The sequence below is a fragment of the Panthera pardus genome, unplaced genomic scaffold (genome assembly GCF_024362965.1).
Source record: "Panthera pardus isolate Hobbes unplaced genomic scaffold, ASM2436296v1 HiC_scaffold_3, whole genome shotgun sequence".
Classification (NCBI taxonomy): Eukaryota; Metazoa; Chordata; class Mammalia; order Carnivora; family Felidae; genus Panthera; species Panthera pardus.
The window spans coordinates 38,911,965-38,935,650 of NW_026526876.1; the positions used below are offsets into that span (position 1 = coordinate 38,911,965).

Below are 23,686 nucleotides of genomic sequence, written 5' to 3' on the forward strand. Positions count from 1 at the left end.
GCTGGGCTCATTGCTTTAAGTGCTGGTGGAGCAGGGGTGTGGGTGGGACACGGGGCAGTGGCCATAGCCTCCTGCCGGCTTGGTTTCGCATGTGGTGCTTCTGATAAGGACCTCGTGGGCCTCAGCATCCTCCAGTGGAGAGCGGGAGGAGTTCTGGAAAGATCAGGTCACTTCGTTCCTCAGAGAGGCTATGCCTGGAGCCTGCGTGCCCCTCTCGGGGTGGCTGAGGGGGCCAGCTGGAGCCCACAGAAAACAAGACTCCGCCAAATGGCCTGGGAATGGTCTTCCTGGCTCCGGGGGGGGATGGGGGAGGGGTGGGGTGGGTGTTGGAGCCCTCCCCACCCTATTTCCTGTTTAGGCAGGGGAAGGGTTAACTCACTGCTGGGTGGGAGTGGGCTACCAGCCCTGGGTCTGGATGTGCACGTCCTGGGGACAGCCTGCAGGCAGGCCGCCCCACTCTGCCCGTGCCGCCTGCCCAGCCAGCAGGAAGGGGTTAACAACCCTGCGCTTCCTCCTGTGTCCTGTTACTGCTGAGGCAGACCTGCCCGGCCAGCTGGGCAACTTTCCTCCGAGTGCTGCCTGCCTGCCGGCTGGGCGGCTAAAAGACCAACGGGCAAGAGGCAGGGCTGCAGCCCCTCCTGGGGACCCTGCCTCCACCCTTCCAAGGGGTCTGCGCCTCCTGGGAGAGGGTGGGCATCTCCAGGACCGGGGTCCGTGGTGGATGGCTCTGGGGACGCTCCCAAGGCTGTACTGTCCCCCTGCCGCGCAGGTCGGAAGGTCACTGCAGAGGCTGCTCGTGGTCCCGGGGCTGGGGCCAAGGGAGCCTGCACCGGAGGTAAGCTGGTGCCTCCGTGGAGGCGGTGGTGCCTCTCATGGAAGGCTCGGGGCTTAGCCTCCCTCTCGGGTCCCACGGAGAGGGGTGAGGAGGGCAGGGCTCTAGCGGATCCTGGAGGCTTTCTGCCCGCTGCCGCTCCCTCCTCCCCTCCCTGCAGCCCCCCGGGGAAGCAGGACTCAAGGATCGGCTCCCCACCCTGGGACTAACATCTCCGGTGACATTCCCTCCGCAGACTCCCGTTCTCCTCTGCCCGCCCCTCCCCCTTGGCCTCTGTGGCACCTCTAGCCTCAGGGCAGCCCCTACCCCATTCCGGGGCCCCAGGACACAGCCACCTCAGGGCTGACTCCAGCTTAGAGCTCTAGCTCCCTCCTGTCCCTCAGCGAGAAGAGTTAGGGCACCGCCACTCCCTTCCCACCCCCCACCCCTTAGCAGCCGCTGACCTGATGCAGGGCAGGGGCCGGGGCACCTTAGCAGAGGATGGGAGGGACTGTGGGCTGGTGGGGCGCACACACACTTTGGACAAACTCTCGCACGTGACTCGACACATCTAGGCTCCTTCCTTCTCCCTGAATCCCCACTCGGGGGATGGCCATTGACTTCCTCAGCCCTGAGGATTCCCTTAGTCCCGAGAAAAGGAGCCGCCCCCCCCCCCAAAGTTCTCCTGGGCACCTTATATAAAGGAGAGAGCAGATACTTGTGCTCCGTGCCCCGCCTCCTCCTCCAGCCTTCCCCTCCCCGCTCTGCCCCCCACCCTCCACCCCGTCTCTGAATTAGCCTCTCAGGCTCTGCCTTCTCAGTGTCCTTCCCTCCACCTGACAGGGTCTGGCTCAAGGTCACTGCAGTAATTCCATACCCGGCCTCCCGGGCCTGCCGCTGCCGCCACTGGCTGCCGGGTTTCTGTTTCACTCCCTTTTATTTCTGGGCATATTGTGTTCGATAAAACCCTTTGCTTGTAACACGGCTGGCAGAGCTCCCAGCGGCTCCCTCCCGCGATCCTTCCTTTCCTCCTCCCTCCCTTCCGTGCTCCCTGGGCCTCACCCTGCCCCCTCTTCCCCCCTCCCTCCCTCCCCCCCAACCTGTCCCTTTTAACTTCAGGGGAGGGAGGTCCAGGCACCTCCCCGGAGTTTCTGATCCCTCTCTTCCCCCAGCTCGAGCAGAGGTGTGCAGAGGAGTTTCCTCTGTTCCCCCTTCTAGGAGGAAAGTCCAGACAGGGCCAGGGGGTCCGCACTGAGGGCCCCTCCCACTCCCCCAGGCTGGGCTGGAGGGCTCGGGCAGCCAGGCTCTAGTAGGGCTGCTGGTGGAGGCAGGATGCCTGACTGGTTTTGCTGGTTTCTGCGGCCAGCACTGGGAGGGGCGCGCACTCCGGGCGGGCGGGCTCTGGGGCACAATTATTTCTCATCTTGACTCTTGCCACCCTCCAGCCCACCGGTTGGGGAGGTAAAGATAGGTCTGAGTCACTAGTGAGGAGGAGGACAGGAGTTAAACAAGCGTTGGCCGTGGCATCCCCACAGAAGGGCCTGCCAGGCTGGACGGACAGACAGCAGACAGAAGGTAGGCAGCCTTTCAGTCAGCACTCTATCCGCCTGGTCTCCCACAGGATCCCCTCCTCCAGGCCCAAGCTCTCCCAGGCACCTGGGCCCTGAAGAAGCCTGCCAAGGCCTGCTGGCCGCTTTGAACCGAGCCCAGGGTTGGCAGGGCCGGGTGGAGGGAAAGCCCAGACTGGGGGAGGGCAGGACAGGCAGCTTCTGACTCCTGCGAGTCCCAAGATTGAGCCCCAGGATTGAGCGGAGAGGTGCTGAGAGGCGCCCTCTCCATAAGTGGGGGTGGGGGTTCACGGTTGGTGTGGAGGCTCTGTGGGTCCAGCCTGTGTGTGTGTGTGTGTGTGTGTGTGTGTGTGTGTGTGTGTATGCATACCAGAAAAACAGCCGTGGCAGGGGGATTCTGGGTTTGGTTTCTGGTAGGACCCTGGAAGAACATTTTTCTATCATGAGCCTGGGTTTCCTTTCTCCAGATGGCCTGGTCCTGACGCTGTGGGGAGGGCAGAGGGCTGACCCTGATTCCCTCCCCTCTGGGCTATCAGGAGATGACCACGCACCCAGGGCCTCAGGTTTGGGGAGCCCAGACCAGCCTTGCCTTCAGGGAGCTTACGTTCCTGCCCCATGTCCCTCTCTGGCCTTCTGGCCCAGCTCAAGCATTCCCTCCCATCTGTCCTTCCTCGCCCTGTGGCTTTGCTCCTCCTCACCCTCCCCTTCAGATCTCAGGCTGTCACCTCCACTGGGAAGTCTCCCCTGATTTTCCTAGCTTGGGTGTTCCTGTGCATGTCCGTGTTAGGCTGGATCGTCTATGCCCCGCATCTGGACGTGTGCGGACCAGGACTTGTGCTCTGTGCCTGGCACAATGTCGGGCTCAGAGAAGGCCCCGGGAACTAGGTGCCGAATGAATTAAGCTGCACAAACTAGTGATTTGAGAAACGAGGAGTGGGGAACGAGGAGCTGGGAGGGATAGCTCCTAAGTGAGATCCTGGCCTCAGAAACGGGAGGGAGAGATAATTAAACAGGAGGGAGGTGAGCAGGCATTCCTGGGGGTCGCTTTCCTGCCTGTCGCTAAGGGTGAGGATGTGGGGAGTGCGTCTGCCGGGGTCACTCCCAATCGCATCAGCTCTGTGAACTCGAACGAATCACTCAATCCTTCTCTGAACCTCACTTCCCCATCTGTGAATGGAGATAATAATAATCACCCCGTCTTTGTAGCGGGACTGTAAAAGAGCAAAGAGCACGCAAAGCTGCAAGTGTTGGCCGAATAATGTGTAAGATAAGAAAAATAAGAATAAGCACCTGCCAGAGGCTGTTCCTGGCAGCAGGGACCCCGGCCAGGCCCGAGTGGCTGTCCAGGTGAGCCACTGCCCCTGAGTTCCTGAGTTCCAGTCCCTCTCTTCCTCAGACCCATGTGGAACCCAAGGACGCAGCCGCCCCGCTGAGAGCTCGGCGGCCCATCCCTGGAGACCGTGACCTCGAGACGGTGGCCCTCGGCCCTCCACCTCCGGCTGGGGCGGGGGCCGCCCATCTCCAAGTCCCCAGCCATGACGACCTCAGCGCTGCGGCGCCAGGTGAAGAACATCGTGCACAACTACTCGGAGGCCGAGATCAAGGTGCGCGAGGCCACCAGCAATGACCCGTGGGGCCCGCCCAGCACGCTCATGTCGGAGATTGCCGACCTGACCTTCAACACGGTGGCCTTCGCCGAGGTCATGGGCATGCTGTGGCGGCGGCTCAACGACAGCGGCAAGAACTGGCGGCACGTGTACAAGGCGCTAACGCTGCTGGACTACCTGCTCAAGACGGGCTCCGAGAGGGTGGCCCACCAGTGCCGCGAGAACCTCTACACCATCCAGACGCTCAAGGACTTCCAGTACATCGACCGCGACGGCAAGGACCAGGGCGTCAACGTGCGCGAGAAGGTCAAGCAGGTGATGGCCTTGCTCAGGGACGAGGAGCGCCTCCGGCAGGAGCGGACCCACGCCCTCAAGACCAAGGAGCGCATGGCGCTGGAGGGCATGGGCATCGGCAGCGGGCAGCTGGGCCTGGGCCGCCGCCACGGATCCCCGTCCTCCTACAACTGTGAGTGAGCCTCGGGGCTGTGGCTGGGGGCCAGGAGGCAGCCCGAGGTCAGAGGGATGCCGCGAGCATTCAGGGAGGTGACGAATGGAGCACGGAAGGCAGGACGCCTGGCACAGCAGGTGCCCCGCAAGTTAGCGCAGACGACAGTGGGACCATGCCCCGTGGGCTGCTGTGGTAGCAGAAGCTCGGGCTTCTGGAGTCCAGCAGCGTTCCTCATTCTGCCCCTTTCGAGCGGAGGGGTCTAGACGGCCGCCTCTCTGAGTCTCCGCTTCCTCATCTGTGAAGCAGGGAAAATCTTTCAGGTGTTGGATGTGAGAATCAATGAGACCAGGCTCAGGAATGCCCTTGGCCCTGTGCCCAGACACAGGGCACAAGGTGCTCCATCAGTGGCATTCCTCATGACCCCTTCCTGAAAACAGGGTGCTGCAGAGTTTTTGTTGTTGTTGTTGTTGTTGTTTTGAGAGAGAGAGAGGGAGGGAGAGAAATGTGAGTGGGGGAGGGGCAGAGAAAGAGAATCCCAAGCAGGCTCCGTGCTGTAAGTGAAGAGCCGAGCATGGGGCTTGATCCCATGAACCATGTGATTGTGACCTGAGCCGAAATCAAGAGTCGGACGCTCAACTGACTGAGCCACCCCGGCGCCCCTGCAGAGCAGTTCTGGACTCTCCTCCCTGCCCCGAAGCGGGCTTCTGGGATCTGAGGGGTACTCAGGATGGTCCTCCTTTCATAAAGCCCTTGACAGTGTGCCAAGGGCTTTGAGAGCCGTGGCCCTGATTGGCTGGAACTCTCTCCCTCCCACCTCACTTGATCCCAGACAGGATGGGCACCCTGCCCCCCCTTCCCCGCGCCCCCCCCCACCGGAAGGGACCTGGCTCCAAGTCTTACCTTAGGACCCTGGCCAGGCAACCTCTGGCTATTGGCACGTCTGTAAAGGAGGGACTGGAGTCTCTAGTTGGGGGGGGAGGGGGAGCATGGGAAGCCTCACACAGAGTGCCAAGCACACTGCCAGTCCCCCTGGGGCCCTGGCTGCCAGTCGTTTCCTTCCTCAGTTTCCCCCTCTGAGCCTTAGAGCTTCCTGGTTGTGGGGGGAGGGGCAGGGGAGGGGAGGCACGCGGTCACAGGAGCCACGATGGCTGACGGTCCACGGTCGTTGCAGCCTCCTCCTCATCCCCCCGCTACACGTCCGACTTGGAGCAGGCCCGGCCCCAGACGTCAGGAGAAGAGGAGTTGCATCTGCAGCTGGCCCTGGCCATGAGCCGCGAGGAGGCTGAGAAGGTGAGGGCCCCCCCGGTGGCCTGGGGAGGGCACTGGTGCCCCACACCCTTGGCTCCTAGGCTCCTCTACTCTGGACAGCACAGGGCCTGTCCGTGTCCCCGGGACTGTCCTGGCAGGGACTGCCTCCCTGCCTGCGGTCCCCTCTGGCTGCGCCTGGAAAGGGCAGCGAACGCTGAGTGGGGTGAGGGCACATATGTGTCTTACGGGCCTGTCGCGGCCCCGGGGAAGGCAAGTGCGCTGACAGACACATTCCTGGGAGACCCAGAGATATTCCGCCCCCACAACCCCTGCTGTGGGGTTGCTGTCCTTTTAGGGGGGCAGGGACAGCCCCCACCCCCCGTCATCATCCTCTCTGCGGATCCAGGCAGACTGGGCAGGAAGCAGCCGGGCCTCACACAGCAGGGCCCGGGGACGCTCAGGGGACCCGGAAGCAAAGGATCAATCTCCTTGATCTTGGAAACTGCATCGCAGACCCGGGCAGGGAGAAGGCCACACACACCTTGATGCCTTGGGGTCAGGATGCCCACATCCACTCAGGGTGGGCCCTTCTCTCTCCACCTCCCTTCCCCCTGCGGGGCTGCGTTGCCCTCCCGCCCAGGAGTGGGAGCACTGGGCCGAGTTCACCCCTTTCTTCCTCCTTTGCAGCCCGTCCCCCCAGCCTCCCACAGGGATGAGGACCTGCAGCTGCAGCTGGCTCTGCGCCTGAGCCGGCAGGAGCACGAGAAGGTAGCAGGCCGAGCCTGTGCAGGTGCTGGTGCGGGTGCAGGTGCTGGTGCAGGTGCAGGTGCTGGTGCAGGTGCTGGTGCGGGTGCTGGTGCAGGTGCTACACAGGCACTAACCAGGCTCCTCCCACTGCACCCAGTGGTCCCGCTGTGCCTAACCTCTCTCCCCGCACTCCTCTTGACTCCAGCTCCCCCGGTCCCCTCAAGTCCAGCCTGGGCTGCTCGTGCTGTCCTCACTCCTCTGTGCCTTCCACAGGAGGTGAGGTCCTGGCGGGGAGAGGACTCCCCTGTGGCCAATGGTGCTGGGGCTGCAGTTCGCCGTTGGCAAGACAAAGAGCCAGAGAGAGAAGACGGAAAGGAGGAGAAGCTGAAAACCAGCCAGGTAGGGAGGGGCTGGGCTGCACCGGCTGACTGAGCCCGAGAGATGAGCTGAGTCGGTATTTGTAGACTTCAGAACTGCGCTTCATATATAGTAAGCACTGTTTAAGTGTTTATTCAATGGAGAGAGGGATAGAGGGGGTGCAGCAGCCCTCGGGCCCAGACCACATGGGCTGGTGACTGAGCTGACAGCAAAGTGGGATACAAAGAATCCTGATCCCCTCCCCCGGATTTGGGTTCTGGATTTGCTGTCATTTATTTGACTTGGGGCACATCACTGCTGTGGGCTCGGTTTCCTCCTTTAGTTGGGCAGCTCCATCTCTGGTATTCTAGGATTACGTGATACTGTGGATCCAGATTGGGGGCGGGGGGAGGCGGGCTCAGGCACACGGTACTCGCAATATCTTGGGCTCATATACATACTTTCCAAGAATAGGGGAGTGGGTAGCTTCTGGGAACAAGGCCACCCTCCAAAGCCGTGCATGGAGCCAGGATGTCTCTATCCCCTTTCTGCCTGTGTTCACTGTGGCTGGTTTCTGACTTAGGAAAGCAGACTTGTTATAAAATCTGTCTTTTACCACGGATGGGCTGGGGAGCAGAACAACTGAAGGGGTCAGGCGGGCCTGGGTTTATCCCAGTTCTGCCTCTCCCCAGCTGTGCGGCTCCCTGCCCATCGTTTCCCCTCTCTGAGCCTCCGCTCGTGTGTCTGTAAAATGGAGACACCACTACCTGCACTACTTAGTGCACAGGGTTGTTGTGGAGGCACCAAGCGGATGAGGAAACATTTTATAAACTGCAAAGCACTGTACGGAGACAAGGGATCATTAGTAGGTGTTTGTGAAGTGAACAAAGGCGAGAAGGAGCTGGGCTGAGGAGGACAGGCCAAGGACCGCCCTTCTTCTGGTCTCGCCCACTTCTGAGCCATGGCTGCCTCTCTCCCTCCACAGTCTTCCATTCTGGACTTGGCAGACATCTTCGTACCTGCCCCGGCCCCGCCCTCCACACGCTGCTCTGCTGACCCATGGGACATCCCAGGTGGGCATGCAGGGCTGCAAGAGGTTTCCAGGCTGGCCCCAGAAAGCCCCTCCCCATAGCTGAGGGCCAGCTGAGGGCAAGACACTCACCCCTCTGAGCCTCAGCTTCCTCTGGGACATGGGGTTGTAGTGAGGGATGGAAGCGCACATCTGAAGAGCCCAGCTCATGGAAAACTCGGAGATGTTCTCTCGGTTCCCCCGGTCACCTTGGCTTTCCTGAAGCCCCAGCCCGTCCCTGCCCTTGACTGGGAAGGTGGCCTGAGCTGCCCATGCCCGGGACTCCACGTTCCTGGCAGAACTTGACGAATATGGGCTCCAGCTTGCTGGGTGGTCCTGAGTCAGCATCCCATCTGTGAAATGGGACCCTTGGCCTCCCAACTTGGTCTGGGTAACTGGGAAGGGCCCTGGGCTGGGTGTAAAGGTGGGCCTGGGGTCATGTCTGTACTGTTTCCGTTTTAGGTCTCAGGCCCAACACAGAGCCCAGTGGCTCCTCCTGGGGGCCTTCCGCAGACCCCTGGTCTCCTGTCCCCTCGGGAAGTGCCCTGTCCAGAAGCCAGCCCTGGGACTTGCCCCCTATGCTCTCCTCCTCAGAGCCCTGGGGCCGGACCCCAGTGCTGCCTGCCAGACCCCCATCCGCAGACCTCTGGGCACAGAGCTCCCCCCATCACCAACTCCCCGACACTGGGGCTGACCCTTGGGGAGCCTCGGTGGAGACCTCCAATGCACCTGGTAAGTAGAGGGCCAGAGGGTGTGGGTGAGGGGCTGGGAGGACTTCCGGGTCCCCTCCCTCCAGCGCCAAGGGGCAGCACATCCTGTCTGTGTCAAGACAGCTGCTTGCCTAAAAGGGGTCAGACCAGTGCCCGACCTTTTTGCCAGCCCATCTCATCTTCCTCTTCCTCCTTGGCTAGCTCTAGGTGGTACCTCACCTTTTGACCCATTTGCCAACCCTCCAGTATCCACAGAGACCAAGGAGGGGCCGGAGTGTGCCCAGGCCCTGCCTTCGGGAAAGCCCGGCAGTCCTGTGGGTAAGCAGGAGGCAGGGGATGATACAGCTCTGGGGAATGAGGGACCTGCCCAGAGGTGGCCTCTGTCCTCTTCTTCCCAGAGTGACCACTCCCCATCCCTACCCATGAGCGCAATCATTTCTGTTCCAGAGCTGGACCTGTTTGGAGACCCCATTCCCAGTTCCAAGCAAAATGGCACCAAGGAGCCAGAATCCTTTGACCTGGGTGTACTGGAGGAAGCGCTAACCCAGCCCAGTAAGGAGGCCCGAGCATGCCGGACTCCTGAGTCTTTCCTGGGCCCTTCGGCCTCCTCCTTGGTCAACCTTGATTCATTAGTCAAGGTGCCCCAGGCTGCAAAGACGCGAAACCCTTTTCTGACAGGTAGGACACCCCTTGTCCCTGCCGCGTCTCAACACTGGGGGCCCCTGCTCTCTCCATCCCTCCTTTCAGCCCCTGCCCTAAAAATGTTACTCTTCTTCCCTATTTCTGAGACCCCAGATCGTGCCTCCTCTCCTCGCCACCCCATTTAGGGCTGTGTCCCCCCCCCCCCCCCCGGCGCACTCCAAGCTCCCCATCCGCTCTCGTTCCGCAGGTCTCAGCGCTCCATCCCCCACCAACCCGTTCGGTGGGAGCGAGCAGGCCAGGCCGACCCTGAACCAGATGCGCACCGGGTCGCCCGCGCTAGGCTTGGCGGCCGGCGGGCCGGTCGGGGCGCCCTTGGGCTCCATGACCTACAGCGCCTCCCTGCCTCTCCCGCTCAGCAGCGTGCCAGCTGGCGTGACCCTCCCCGCCTCGGTCAGCGTCTTCCCGCAGGCCGGCGCCTTCACGCCGCCGCCCGCGAGCCTGCCACAGCCCCTGTTGCCCACGTCGGGCTCCGCGGGGCCGCTCCAGCCGCCCCCGCATCCCGGCACCAACCCCTTCCTCTGAGCGCGGCCCCGCCCTGCCCCGGCTGGCCGGCGCATGCGCGAGGCCCCGTCCCCGGCGCGGGGCGGGGCTGTCACCCCAGGACCCGCCCCCGGGAAGGTCGGAAGGGCTGACTCCGCCCCCAGTCCCGCCTGGACGCTCCAAGTGGCCCCGGCCGACCCTCTCTCGCCGCTCTGGAAGCTTGACCCTGAAGACTGCCCGGGGCTGAGACCACGCCCGCGTCCTCAGCTCCCACCGAGTGGACTGTTTCGAGGCGTGGTGTCTGGGTCAGGACCACGGCGCAAACCACCGGCTGCCGTGGGAACGAGTGCTTCGCCGTGTGGGGCACAAAAATGCTCCCACTTCCCGCACCACCCCCTCAGCCCCGGCACCTTCGCTTCCAGATGCTCCCCGGGCTCTCGCTCATTCGCTCATTTCATTCATTTACCACAGATCTGCACTGGGGGTGATCTAATGGCAGGGAACAATAGGCAGTTGTTCCCGCTCATTGTGCTCTCTGTGCTGTAAGCACTTTAGACAGATTATTTAATTTAATCCTTGCAACAACCCTCTGAGGTAGATAATACTATTCCCATTCAAGACTGGCTACGTAATTTGTGGGGGCCGGTGCAAAATGAAAATGCAGGGCCCTTGCTCCAAATTAAGAATAGCAAACTGGGGGCAGCAGGGCATTAAACCAAGTGTACAGCCCTCGGTCCTCCTGTCACTTTAGAGGTGAGGAAACAGGCTCAGAGAGGTTAAGTGGCATGCTCAAGGTCACAAAGCTAGCACACACTGGGCTGCGATTCAGACTGTCTGGCTCCACAGCCCTGAGCGCCCAGGCTGGGCCCCCCCGGTTTCATCTGCAAATATTAACAGCCCGGAACAAAGTGGTGTGCTCACCTGGGAGGGATCCAAGGGCTGCTAAGCCCACAGCCTCCAGGAGCTCAGAACTCTGGGGAGACAAGCCGGGTAGAGGAGCCCTCATGTTCCTTTGCTTTACTGAGTCACCTTAAATCTAGCTCCACCCTTTCCCCTCTTCACCAGGGCAAGAAATTCAATCTCAGCCATGCTGAGAGAGCCTGACCCCTCCCGGGGGCTTCCGTGGGGTCTGAGAAACCAAAGGGAGGGGCAGGGCCTGGTACCTCATCCTGGGGCCACCTTGGTCACCCCTACTCCTTTTCCACTCAATGCTCTCCCAACCGCTGATTTGTCCTCAGTGCTCAGAGTCTGGCCCTACAAGCAGCCTGCTACTGAGGGAAGATGGCCTTCTATAGGCCAGAAGAAAATTGGGGGGTGGGGGGGGGGGCGGGGAACAGGATGCTGCTGTCTTTCTTAAGTGGAAGGGGGATGCAGGGAAAGGAGCTGCCGGGTTTTGGTTTAGGTTTTGGTGTTTTTTTAGAGGGAGAGAGGGAGTTCTGCTGTGACTGTTACAGGCGGGATGGACAAGAGCACCTACTAGGAGTCAGACCCCCAGAGTTCAGAACTCTGCTCCAAGATTTGCACTTAATAATAATAGTAGTCACTTAGTAATAAGTGGTTATGCTCCCTGACCTTGAGTAAATTACTTAACCTCTCTATGACTCTGTGCCTCCGTTTCCTTACTTGTCAGATGGGAACAAGAATTCCTTCCTTATGAGGTTTGCTCGGCGGCTCCTCCCGGGTCAGTGTCCGTTTGGCCCAGGGCCTACCCCCTTCAGAGACTAACCCTGAGCAGTCAGCCCGTCATACCCCTCATTCCCGGTCTTGCCCGGCAGTGCCGAGTCCAGCCGCCATCAGTCTTCTGGCATGTGCACCTACACCTGGGAGGTCTCCATCGTTCTTGGCCACTGTCCCACCTGTCACCCCTTCCCTACCTGCGCCCTCCTCTTCTTCTAAACTGACTCTCCCTGTGGACTTGACTTTCCTCAGGACTCCCAAGGGGTCCTGCTTGACCGCCACCAAGAAGAGATTGGTAGTTTTGTTCCCTGTAGCTATTTCTGGACCGTTTTCCTCCAATGAGAGCCTTCCTTCTTGGAGGCTCAAGCCACTGGGCTGCTGTGCCTCCTCGTTGCCTGGGGCTGTGCTCCACCCCATTCTCACCAGGCTTCAGGCCTGGCTCACAGTCTTCTCATCCAGATCTTGCTTAACCCCGCGTGACTCTATTATTCAGGAGGATGGCCTTGACCTCTCACCCATGGTCACATTTTTGGGCTTGTCATCACCCCAAATTCCTCCCCATTCAAGGCAGGCTTCCTGTTCTCTGATCTTAATCTCATTCCTTGGCATCCACCATACCCTCTGGCTTGCCATCCTCTCTGCCATGATCAATGTCATCAATCGCCTTCTCTCAACCAAAGCCTGTCCCTTAATATTTGTCATAATCTGCCTCATCCATCTTGAAAGTCTTTCCATCTTTCCCTTCATATCAAACACCCATACTACCTCCCTTTGTCTCCTTTCTTTTTTTAAATGTTTATATTTTGAGAGAGAGAGAGCACTAGCTGAGAAAGAGTGGGGGGGGGGTGCGGGGTACAGAGGATCCAGGCTCTGTGGTGACAGCAGCAAGCCAATGTGGGGCTTGAACTCAGGAACCCTGAGACCATGACCTGAGCCAAAGTCGGAAGCCCCACTGACTGAGCCACCCAGGTGCCCCCCATGTCCCTTCTTTCCCGTCCTCCTAACCCACTTCATCGGCTTCTGCTGTCAGCCCTGCCTCACTGGAACACTGTATGCTAAGCCCACCCAATGGCCGCCATGATGCTGAAACCAGTAGGCTTTTTTCAGTCCCATCTTGATTGGCTTTTCCAGAGCCCGACCATGAAGGTCCTCCCTCCTTGCAACTCTCCGTCCCTTTGCCTTTGGGACACCACCTCTCCTGGGGTTTCCTTGACCTTCTAGTGCTTCTCTTTCACAGGGGCACTCCTGAGTTCCCTGAGCCCAGGCCTGAGCCTGCTTCTCTCTTGCTGCTCCCCAGATGATTCCCTTCCATGCCTGCACTGTCTCCACGATGAACACCCCGATCCCTCCCACCAACCTCTCCTCTGCGTCCCAGAGCCGTGCTGTCTCCACACACGCGTCCCAAGGGCACCTCAAGCGAACATGTCCAAAAATGACGTCATGAACCCCCACGTGAGCCTCTCAGTGCCCCCTCCTCAGCAAATGGCCTCGCCCAGCATAATCCCCCCTCTGCAAACCACTCTTGATGCCTCCCCCTCCCTCACTGCCAATTTTTAGGATGTTTCCTCCTCTACAGGCCTCAAGACCCTTCTCACTACCTCTGCCTCCACCTGCTGCAGACCTCCGCCATCTCCCCTGGGTCCTGCTACGGCCTCCCAACCAATCCTCCTTCTGCTCCTGCCCCTTTCCAGTCCATTCTCCACTAGGAAGCCAGAGGGACCTTTCCAAAGTACAGGATCACTCCCCTGACCAAAGCCCTTCAACATCTTTCTTCTTTCATCAGCAACCAGAATTGCTTACGCAGACTTCCGGAGTCCCTCCAAGACCTGGATGCTTGCCCGGCAGCCATGCCGGCCTTCCGTAGTTCCTCACCTCTGACTCACCACTATGCCACAGGGCCTTTGCACATGTTCCTCCTGCTTCCCCAGCACTCCTCCCACGCCCTCTCCACACCCCACCTTGTTCCTCCACGGCTGCTACACAGATGTGATTTCCTCAGGGAAGCCTCTCCCACCAGGCCAGGCTCCTTGTTAGTCACGGCCCTTCTTACAGTGGGTGGTTGTACATTCGTGTGTATGGCTGTCAGATTAGCTTCCGTCTCCTTCAACAGACTGTGAGCAACACAAGGGCAGGAGCCTGGTCTCTCTCCACCCACCCTCGTACCTAAGCAGGGTGCCTGGCAGGCAGCAGGCACTCAATAAATATTGGCAAAATGTAGCGAATGAGACAAGTGTAAAAGTACATGATGGGACACAAAGTTGGCTCGTCGTCGTTATTCAGGGAAGGCTTCTTGGAGTGGGTGGGATTTGGGCAGGCCCTCGAGAGGGAGGGGCAGAGCCAAAGCTCACTGGCCAGGCGGGCCTGGACAAGCCATGCCTTCTGCTGGCGCCTCATTTCTCATTTGTAAAAGGAGCGAAGTTTGACAAAATGACCCGAGGCCCTGGCATCCTCATAACCGCCCATGTTCTCCTCAGGGGGTTTATTCTCCCGCCGGCCGCTGGCTTAGGCCTCGCTGAGTCGGCCCAGTTTTGCGCACAGACTCCGGTCCTCCCAAGCCCGGGCGGTCCGGTCTGCAATCCCAAGTTCGGCCACCGGGCGGCGCGCGGAGACCGGCCACGCGGCCGGGAGTCACGGCGAAGACCCGCCTGCGGCTCGGGTGGGTGCCGGGGCCCGCCCCCTCGCAGCCTGCCGCCCTTCCTCCCGGTGCGCAGCGTCCCGGCCTCGGCCGCCAGCAGCCATGCTGGGCGCTCGGACCTGGCTGGGCCGCGGCCTCCTGCTGCCCTGCGCCCGGGCGGGCCTCGCCGCGAGCCCCAGGTACGGGCGGGTGAACTGGCCGCTGCGGCGAGCGCTGCGCCCGAGGGGCCCCGGGCCGGCTGTCACCGCGCTGGTTCCCTAGTACCAGCCCCGCCACCCCTACTGCCTCCTCCGGAACTCCGCCGCACCAAGTCTGCGCTCACGACCTGGTCCGGGCAGTAACGACCTCCTTCCCTCTACTCCTTTCAGTCCCTTCCAGCTGCAGGGCTAGCTCCCTTGGGTCTCTTCAGACACCACCTCCAGGAAGCCTTCCTTGAACCCCAATGCTGGGCCGAGGATCCTTATCCGGCAGCACCCTGGGCTGATCACAGTCCTCGTGGCTTCAGGAGCCTGTCATTTAGGTCTGCCCCCACCCCCCACCCCCAGCCCCCCCGCGCCAGGGCACCAGGCTCCCAAGCTAAGCCCTGTGAGATCTGAGCCAGTTAATGACTTCCTAGGGGTCCTGGGGGTCTGGCCTCATGGAAGTGCCCAGGGCATGGATGTTGAGTGAGGCGGTCCTCTGTGTCAATTTTCCCCTCGTTGTCCCTCACTCGGTCTGGTCCCAGATCCGATTATTGCCCTGTCCAGCCACCAAGAGCTTGCAGCCTCCTGCCCAGACCACCAACCCAGGCCTGCCAGAGAGACCCCTCCAGCGCAGCCTCCCTGGGGAGGGGCCCTGTTAGGGGGAAAGAATGGAGGCCGAAGGACCCTTCTGTCCATTGTGACTCACCCTGACCTCACAGTCATCAGCCTTCCCACCGCCAGGTCCGAGAGGTTGGGGGAGACTAACCTGGCAGGGAGCCCCCAATGAGCCACCTTTCTTCACCCCCCCCAAAACACAAGGGGGAGCACAAAGGCCACGGTCTCCCCCGTGGTTCAGAAAGGTGGGTTGGGCTGGGAGCAGGGGGTTCCGGGGGGAGGTGCCAGAGGGCAGGGGGGAGTGGAGCCGAGCTCTGGGGAAAGCCTAGGCGGGAGTGGGCTGGAAAGCCCTCACTGCACCTGCCTGCCCGTGCCAGGGGTAGCTCCTCCCGGGACAAGGACCGAAGTGTGACGGTCAGCAGTTCAGGGCCCATGCCCGCTGGAGGGAAGGGAAGCCGGACCAACTGCTCCCCATCCACACCCCAGAAGGTCCCCAACCGCCTGATCAATGAGAAGTCACCGTACCTCCTGCAGCATGCCTACAACCCTGTGGACTGGTGAGTACCCCTGATGTCCTTGCCCTGGGGCAGCTGGGCCCTTGGCCCCTCCTACACCCCCTCCCCCACACCTGGGGGCCAGTGAGTGATGCCCAGCCCTGCCCGCCCTAGGTACCCCTGGGGACAGGAAGCCTTCGACAAGGCCAGGAAAGAAAACAAGCCAATTTTCCTTTCAGGTAACACAGCCACCTTCCCTGGGATGGGAGGAAGGGAGCGGTAGTGGATGGGGGCAGGGGCAGAAGGGTCCTCTGGGCCTGCGGCCGCCCAGGAAATCTCTAGCCGGTCACTGGATGCCCCCCTCCCCCCGCCCCCCGCCCGGCCCACCATGTTCCCGTTCCAGTGGGGTACTCCACCTGCCACTGGTGCCACATGATGGAGGAGGAGTCCTTCCAGAATGAGGAGATTGGCCGCCTGCTCAGTGAGGACTTTGTCAGCGTGAAAGTGGACCGGGAAGAGCGGCCAGATGTGGACAAGGTGTATATGACCTTCGTACAAGTGAGTAGTGTGTCCACGTATCGGGCGGTGGGGAGGGGGGGGGTTGGTCCCCGCACGGGGGGGGGGGTGCCGCTCCCCTCACCCCCGCCCTCTCTCTGCTAGGCCACCAGCAGTGGTGGGGGCTGGCCCATGAACGTGTGGTTGACTCCCAACCTCCAGCCCTTTGTGGGGGGCACCTACTTTCCCCCTGAGGATGGCTTGACCCGAGTTGGCTTCCGCACGGTGTTGCTGAGGATACGGGAGCAGGTGGGTATATGCCCCCTGGGGAGGGAAGAGGGGTGAGGACTGGGGGGGGGGGGTCAAGGGCAAGGAAACAAGAGGCACCCCCCCCCCCCACCGCATGCTGACCTCCAGGTCTGCCCCTGCCTCCCACAGTGGAAACAGAACAAGAACACCCTGCTAGAGAACAGCCAACGTGTCACCGCAGCCCTACTGGCCCGCTCAGAGATCAGCATGGGTGACCGCCAGCTGCCGCCCTCTGGTGCCACCATGAACAGCCGCTGCTTCCAGCAGCTGGACGAGGGCTATGACGAGGAGTACGGGGGCTTCGCCGAGGCCCCCAAGTTCCCCACACCGGGTCAGTGTCCCCTTCATGCCTGCCCCATCCCCATCCCAGCTTTCTGATCCCTGTCCTGGTCAACAGCTTCTGACCTCTGGCTTGGTCACTAGCCTCCTGCTCTCCTGACTGGCCAGTGACCTCCTTACCCCAGCCTGGCACTAGCTACCTAGCGTAGACCTAACTTCTGGTCTCCGCAGCAACGCCGGGACACTGGCCTGGGTAATGATCTTCGGTCGTCTGTGCTGACCGCTGACTCCCTAACCTGCAGTCTGTCCAGGGAGACGGCCTGTTGAGTGCACTCCCAACCCCAGCCTGGCCCGATCTCTGATCGCCCAGATCTCTGCCCTCTGCGTCCCCCATTCTCTCACCCAAGTGCACTTGGTGCCCACAGTGATCCTGAGCTTCCTGTTCTCCTACTGGCTCAGCCATCGACTCACCCAGGATGGCTCTCGGGCCCAGCAGATGGCCTTGCACACCCTGAAGATGATGGCTAACGGGGGCATCCGAGACCACGTGGGACAGGTGAGGGGGATTAGGCATTCCTGGGAGGGGGCAGCGGGGCGGAGGCAGAGGCTGGGCTTGGCCACCAGCCCCGTGTCCTGCCTGGCACAGGGCTTCCACCGCTACTCCACGGACCGCCAGTGGCACATCCCCCACTTTGAGAAGATGCTGTACGACCAGGCGCAGCTCGCGGTGGCCTATTCACAGGCCTTCCAGGTGACCCCTGAACCCAGCCCAGAGCAAAGACACCTAGCCTGTCCACCTACTTCTGGCTGCCCCTCTTCGTCAAGGGCTTTCTCCGGGACTTGTGGCTCTGCCTCAACTTCATTCTTAATTCCCTCCCCTGTGCCCAGGCTCCCTCCCGGGCCCTCCTGGGAGATGTTGGCTGTCCCCTCTGTACCCAGGCAGGCGGTGGCCTGGTTCTCTGTTTACAGTCTCCTTCCTCCCCACTCAGATCTCTGGTGACGAGTTCTACTCCGATGTTGCCAGAGGCATCCTGCAGTACGTGGCTCGGAACCTGAGTCATCGGGTGTGTGTCCACTGAGGCAGGCGGGCCTGGCTGCGGGAGGGCTTGGGGGCCCCCCGTTGCCCTGAAGGCCGGGGCCAGCCAAATCTCCTCTCCCCACAGTCTGGAGGCTTCTGCAGCGCAGAGGACGCAGACTCGCCCCCAGAGCGGGGCATGCAGCCCAAAGAGGGTGCCTTCTACGTGTGGACGGTCAAAGAGGTCCAGCAGCTACTTTCTGAGCCTGTGCCGGGTGCCACGGAGCCCCTGACCTCGGGCCAGCTCCTCATGAAGCATTACGGGCTCACGGAGGCGGGCAACATCAGTCCCAGTCAGGTGAGGACGCTTGAGGATGGGGAAGGGGTCCTGAAGCCAGGCGGTGAGGGGGACTCCCTCTCACAGGGGCCGTTTTCCTCAGGACCCCAAGGGGGAGCTGCACGGCCGGAATGTGCTGACTGTCCGCTATTCTCTGGAACTGACCGCTGCCCGCTTCGGCCTGGACGTGGAGGCCGTGCGGACCTTGCTCAATACGGGGCTGGAGAAGCTCTTCCAGGCCCGGAAACATCGGCCGAGGCCGCACCTGGACAGCAAGATGCTGGCTTCCTGGAACGGTGGGGCGGCCGTGCCTGACGCCGGGTCCCATTTACAGATTTACCCTCTATGAAGGCCCCTTCTGTGTGCCAGGCACCTGCTAGAAATCAGGTCTCCCTGTATCCTGTTTCTGATCCTCAGTTTACAAACGAGTGAACTGAGGCTTGGAGAGCTTAAGTGACCCACCCGACGTCACACACAGGGGCCAGGAGCTCTTACCCATTCACCCCATTGCTCCAGAGAGGCCAGGGCTCGGGGGGTCAGGGTGGGCATACCTGGAAGGCGCCCCCCCCCCCCCCCCCCCCCGCTCCGGCCAGCTTCTCACGGCCACCAGTGTCTCCTCCCTCCAGGATTGATGGTGTCTGGGTTCGCTGTGACTGGGGCTGTCCTGGGCCTGGAGAGGCTGATCAACTATGCCACCAATGGTGCCAAGTTCCTGAAGCGGCATATGTTTGACATGGCCAGCGGCCGCCTCATGCGGACATGCTATGCAGGCTCCGGGGGAACCGTGGAGCACAGGTCGGGGGCCGGGCAGCCTGGGAAGGCTTGTCTCCCTGGGCATTCCAGGCCTGTCTCTGCCCCTCTCCCCTACCTCCTGTTAGGCCCCAACCCCGACTCTGCTATCTGCTCGCCGTGAGCTCTGAGCTTCCCCGGGCCCAGTTACTCATCCAGAAAATGGGCTAATGGTATCCAACAAAGAGGTAGATTCTGAGGGTTAAGCGAAAGGATGCGTGCAAAGGGCCTCCTCTGGGAAAGCCCCTCTCTCCCTGGGCCTGCCTGTAGCCTCTTCCCTAATGTCTGTCCCCCTCCCCCCCCCCCCCCACCAGCAACCCGCCCTGCTGGGGCTTCCTGGAGGACTATGCCTTCGTAGTGCGGGGCCTACTGGACCTGTACGAGGCCTCACAGGAGAGCTCGTGGCTCGAGTGGGCTCTGAGGCTGCAGGATGCCCAGGACAGGCTCTTCTGGGACTCCCGAGGTGGCGGCTACTTCTGCAGCGAGGCCGAGCTGGGGGCTGGTCTGCCCCTGCGTCTGAAGGACGGTCAGTGGTGGGCTTGGAGCTGGCCTGGACCCGGTAAGGGCTTGGCTCTCCCTGTGGGAGGCATCAGCGCAGTGTGGTCGTAAGGAGCCTGCGTGGGTTCCACCGCTAACTGACTTTGGGTTGGTCTCGTTAAATTCCAGAGCGTCGGTTTCTCGATATGTGAAACAGCCAACATTGGTACTCGCGGGGTGGCGAGAGAGATGAATTTGGCCATTATGCGAACACGCTTGGCAGCAATGACTGCCGTGCTTGGGATTCATATATCACACGAGGCCCGCTCGGTCCCTACCCTCACGAAGTACAAGAGCGTGGCCCCGGGGAAACAACTAGTCAACAGTATTAACTAACACGAAAGTGCACGCGCAGATGGGTGGTTGCAACGAGAGTGCCATAAAGGAGTAGGTGCCTGGCGCCTTCCTCTTCAGGAGCGCTCTCCGTCACCGGACATGTCTGTTAATGGTCTGCTCTCTCCCCCCGCCCCCGACCCAAGTGTAAGTGTCCTGAGAGCAAGGCCTTGCCTTTTGTTGCTACATGCCCAGGTTCTGGTGCATGTCTGGCAGATTGTAGGTCCTCCGTCAATGTCAGCTGACGTCAACGTTAGTCCCCAAAGGGACCTGGGGAGAGAACAGCGGTGGGGCCTGACTCAGCTCCGGGGAGGTCAGACCAAACCTGGAACAGGTGTCGTTGAGCCAAGGGCTATGGGAGGCCAGGAGGGTCGAGGCGGAGGCGGGGTGTGCCCATGTGGGCAAAGCTGGGTCCCTGCAAGGTCTTAACAGGCGTGACGAGTAGTGGACGTCTCTGGAGGGCTTTAAGTGGGTCGTGATCGGCTCCGATTAGGTCTAGGAACGTCATTCCGACTGAAAATGGAGGAGGGACCTTTAGAAGGGGGCAGGGGAAACAGGGTGACCAGGTAGGAAAACTGTCAGCAGCATTCAGTCCCGCAGGGGCTGGCAAAGGCTTCGGACGAGCTGGAAGTATGAGATGGGGAGAAATGGTAGGATTCAGGTCTACTCCGGCTGCAGGCCCGGTGGACTCGGGCAGGGGGGGGGTGGTGGGGGGGGGGGAGGAATTAGAAGTGGGGAGTGAGAGAGAGGGAGGGAGAGGCAAGGGTGATGGCACTCTGGCTTGAACAGCTCGGGGGGTGGGGGTGGGGGCTGGGTTGGGTAGACTCTTCTGCATCCCGTCCCCGTCCCCCGCCACTGTGGCCACAGTCTCGGGACCCAGTGACCCTCCCTCACCGCCCCCACCCCCCGCTGCCCCCTGCAGACCAGGATGGCGCAGAGCCCAGTGCCAACTCTGTCTCGGCCCACAATCTGCTTCGGCTGCACGGCTTTACTGGCCACAAAGACTGGATGGACAAGTGCGTGAGCCTGTTGACCGCCTTCTCTGAGCGCCTGCGCCGTGTGCCCGTGGCCTTGCCCGAGATGGTCCGCGCCCTCTCAGCCCATCAGCAGACCCTCAAGCAGGTGTGTGTGGGGGGGTAGCAAGGGCGTTTGCATTGGGACCCTGAGTGGGGGGGCATCTGGGGCTGCTGTGGGGGACAGGGGCATGGGGTGGGGCTCCCCAGAGCTCAGGTCTGTGAGCGTGTGGCCATCTATGAGTACGTGTGCAGGTGTCTCCAGGGGCATATCTATACGAGCTGCTTTAGGCAGCGGAGGTATCTGAGCGAGTGTGCATCTGAGGAGCCAGGCCTCTGGCAAGGGAGCGCCTCTGTGCCTGCCTGTTACTGGGGCTCTCAGAGTAGGGAGGGCAAGAGGCAGGGGCTCTGAACACTGAGTGTTCACCAGTAAATGTTTGCCTGTCTGCACGTGTATGCCCCGGGTTCAGGTCTGCCGGCTTATATTTGCACGTTTGCCTGTATATCTCTGCCTCTGTGTGTGTGTGTGTGTGTGTGTGCTCATGTGTGTACGTACGTGTTCCCACATGCCCAGCAGTGACTCCCTGAGGCAGCCTCCCAGCAGCGGGTCTGGAGGATGCTGAGCTGAGTTCCCATTCCTTCCTGGGGATGTAGTGTGGGGTGGAGGGAGGATGGGGAACCCGTGGTAGGTGTGGATCCAGCTCCCTGCACCTGACCCTGGAGTTGCCTTTCTGTTCCGGCCAGATCGTGATCTGTGGAGACCCCCAGGCCAAGGACACCAAGGCTCTGTTGCAGTGTGTCCACTCCATCTACATTCCTAACAAGGTTCGAGACTGTGAGCCCGGCCCCACCCTCCAGCTCCCTTGTCTGCCACCCCCATGCGGCTCTCCAATGATCCCCTCTTCTGTAGGCCTGGGAGAGGAAGCCCACCAGTGGGCCCTGCCAGTGTCCCAGCGCCCCCCTGGGTGACCGTCTACTCTGCTGCCATCACAGGTGCTGATCTTGGCCAACGGGGACCCCTCCAGCTTCCTGTCCCGTCAGCTGCCCTTTCTGAGTACCCTGCGACGGCTAGAAGACCGGGCCACGGCCTACGTGTGTGAGAATCAAGCCTGCTCAATACCCATCACGGAGCCCTGTGAGTTACGAAAACTGCTACATCAGTGACTGCCTCGCCCTCCTCGGGCTGGGGCAGAAGGCAGAGCTTCCCAGCTGATCAGAGACTCAGGCCCGGCAGGGCCCTGCACACCCTGCGGCCATCCCTGGGCACCCTGTCACCGGATGCCCTTGGACATCCTCACTGGCCCACCATGGGCCCCCACTCACCCTGGAATAAACCTAACGGCATCCTGCAGTAATCTCAGGGCCTCAGCCTTGCTTGGGAGAGAGGGGCCTCGGGCTGACCCCTTTGTCTTCTCGAATTCCTTCTTCACCTCTAGAGGTCACCAGGCTGACGCCGCCCCGTCCATGGTCATTGCAGCTTGAATGAAACTGAGGGCAGGGGGCCTGTGATGATCGCCAGGGGTGGGGTTGGGGTGTGGACTTGTCCTGGAGGGGAAAGGCTAGTCCTTGCCCTCAGTGGGGTTAAGAAAGGGGCCTGCTCTCCTCTTCCCATTGTCTCCTGTTTTAAGCTGGGGCAGTGGTAGAGGATGCTTCACATGAGCATTTATTTTTCAAGGAAGGGTAACATTTGCATATTCTCTGGCACATCATGGGAGCTAAGAACCAGGGATGGTCATTTTGGGGGTGTCCACCCAGCCCCCAGCCTTAGCAGGATGGAGGCCTCCCTGCAGGAGGTCATACTGTCCCTGCCCCTGCTTTCACACAAACCAGTCTGGGGAGAGTTCTCCTTCATTTGGAACATCCGTTGGGTTGGAAGTCATTCTCCAAATCGGGTTCCTTCCTGCTGCAGGGAAAGCTGGTACTTTTCTGTGGCCTCCTCCTGTCCCTTCTGTGTTGGGAGATGATCACAAGTCCTGTCCTTGGCTTCCACATCTTCACAGACCCCAGAAACCCCATCTAGCTTCCGCCGCGGGGAAGGTACTGGGAAGCATGCTTTGGGAAGGGCAGGTGCAGCGGGATGAGGCTGACAGGCGGGGGTGGGGGGGTGGGGGGGTGGGAGGAGCTTCTCCCTCCCCACACCCTTCAGGGGTCTGCCGAGCCTGGGCACTGTCGCAGCCCCAGAGCCACCCAGTACAGACAGCCAGAAGAGGCTGTTGGAGGGGAGACTGGAGTGGGACCACTGTTTGTGCGGATGTCAGCAGTGGGGAGGAGTGGGAGACCGGACTGTCACTGCAAGGTCTGCACATGGTCACACACAGCCACACATGCTCAGTGGGACCAGGGTCAGCTTTGGCTGGGCAGCTTTTGGTGGTGCAAGCCACCTCGGCCCATCTGGAGGGGATTAGGGCTCTGGCCAACAAGGTCAGCTGGCCCTTTTCTGGCTAGAGCCTGCTCAGTGTTGGCCAGGAAGTCTGAGGACTGGGCCAGTGGAGCCGGGTCTTGGGGGGGGGGCAGTGAGGAGGGAGGATGGAGTGTGGTGAAGCACAGGTGGCCTTTTTGGCAGCCCCAGCCCTGGCCCTGGAAAGTCTGGGCAGTTTGCAAAACCCTCTGCGTCCGTCTCATTGACCCATACGAATGAGGCAGTGAGGCAGGTACCTTTGGCCTTCGATGGTTAGATAGTCAAGGCCCAGGGAGGGTAACAGACGGACCTGTGCCCACTCATCACATCTGGTTCTTTCTGGGGCCTTCAGGGTACAGTAAAAACTGCTGAACCTTCCTCTTCCTCCAGGAGGTGCAGGCACAGCTGTGAAAGGAGGTACATTTGGTGTTTCCTACCTCTCTAGCCAGCCTTCACTCTGCTCTGTGTGTCCTCAGTTCCCTTCCCCTGATACCAGGCATGTGCTTGAGAAAGGGATCCCGTAACAGGTTCAAAGGAAGGAGTTAGGGCCTTAAAGGGTTAGGGCTCCGGGAGAGCTAGCATTTTCTGACTAGGACAAAGCTGAACGTAAGTCTTGCTCAGATACGGGATTTTTAAAGTCTGCAGCCTTTGCTGGTCCCTCTTGCGTCCGCTCCTCGCCCAGCCAGCGGGGGCTGTTCTGGAGGAGCTGTGGGCCAGTGCCATTGGAGACAGGACCTCCCAGTTTGAGAAGTCACTGAAAGAATGTCATCTCCCCAAGCCTCAGTTTTCTTACCCAAAAAATGGGACGACCTCCACCCAACTCCCAAGGCT

The 23,686-nt window shown here is 61.0% G+C and overlaps 2 protein-coding genes across 8 annotated transcripts; both read left to right on the plus strand.

Annotated features, from left to right (window-relative positions):
* The first annotated feature begins 421 nt into the window (after positions 1-421).
* Positions 422-9,912, plus strand: EPN3 (epsin 3). 3 transcript variants are annotated; one of them, XM_019415782.2, is made up of 10 exons: positions 429-835; positions 3,776-4,452; positions 5,606-5,724; positions 6,370-6,450; positions 6,703-6,828; positions 7,772-7,859; positions 8,318-8,587; positions 8,767-8,883; positions 9,013-9,243; positions 9,455-9,912. In XM_019415782.2, exons 2-10 carry the CDS (start codon positions 3,915-3,917, stop codon positions 9,787-9,789), a joined length of 1,905 nt encoding a protein of 634 aa, XP_019271327.2. In that variant the 5' UTR covers positions 429-835; positions 3,776-3,914; the 3' UTR covers positions 9,790-9,912. The 3 variants fall into 3 exon arrangements, with proteins under 3 accessions (XP_019271329.2, XP_019271327.2, XP_019271328.2); XM_019415784.2 differs by lacking the exon at positions 8,767-8,883 and having other exon boundaries at positions 422-835; XM_019415783.2 differs by lacking the exon at positions 6,370-6,450 and having other exon boundaries at positions 430-835.
* A 4,201-nt stretch (positions 9,913-14,113) lies between these two features.
* Positions 14,114-21,812, plus strand: SPATA20 (spermatogenesis associated 20). 5 transcript variants are annotated; one of them, XM_019415780.2, is made up of 17 exons: positions 14,131-14,238; positions 14,428-14,579; positions 15,234-15,413; positions 15,525-15,589; positions 15,754-15,908; positions 16,011-16,154; positions 16,284-16,485; positions 16,859-16,989; positions 17,080-17,184; positions 17,423-17,497; positions 17,597-17,806; positions 17,889-18,081; positions 18,412-18,580; positions 18,889-19,100; positions 20,367-20,566; positions 21,202-21,282; positions 21,451-21,812. In XM_019415780.2, exons 3-17 carry the CDS (start codon positions 15,289-15,291, stop codon positions 21,619-21,621), a joined length of 2,238 nt encoding a protein of 745 aa, XP_019271325.1. In that variant the 5' UTR covers positions 14,131-14,238; positions 14,428-14,579; positions 15,234-15,288; the 3' UTR covers positions 21,622-21,812. The 5 variants fall into 5 exon arrangements, with proteins under 5 accessions (XP_019271323.1, XP_019271325.1, XP_053748162.1 ...); XM_019415778.2 differs by lacking the exon at positions 14,428-14,579 and having other exon boundaries at positions 14,114-14,238; XM_019415779.2 differs by lacking the exons at positions 14,131-14,238; positions 14,428-14,579 and adding an exon at positions 14,696-15,101 and having other exon boundaries at positions 16,068-16,154.
* The last annotated feature ends 1,874 nt before the right edge of the window (positions 21,813-23,686 follow it).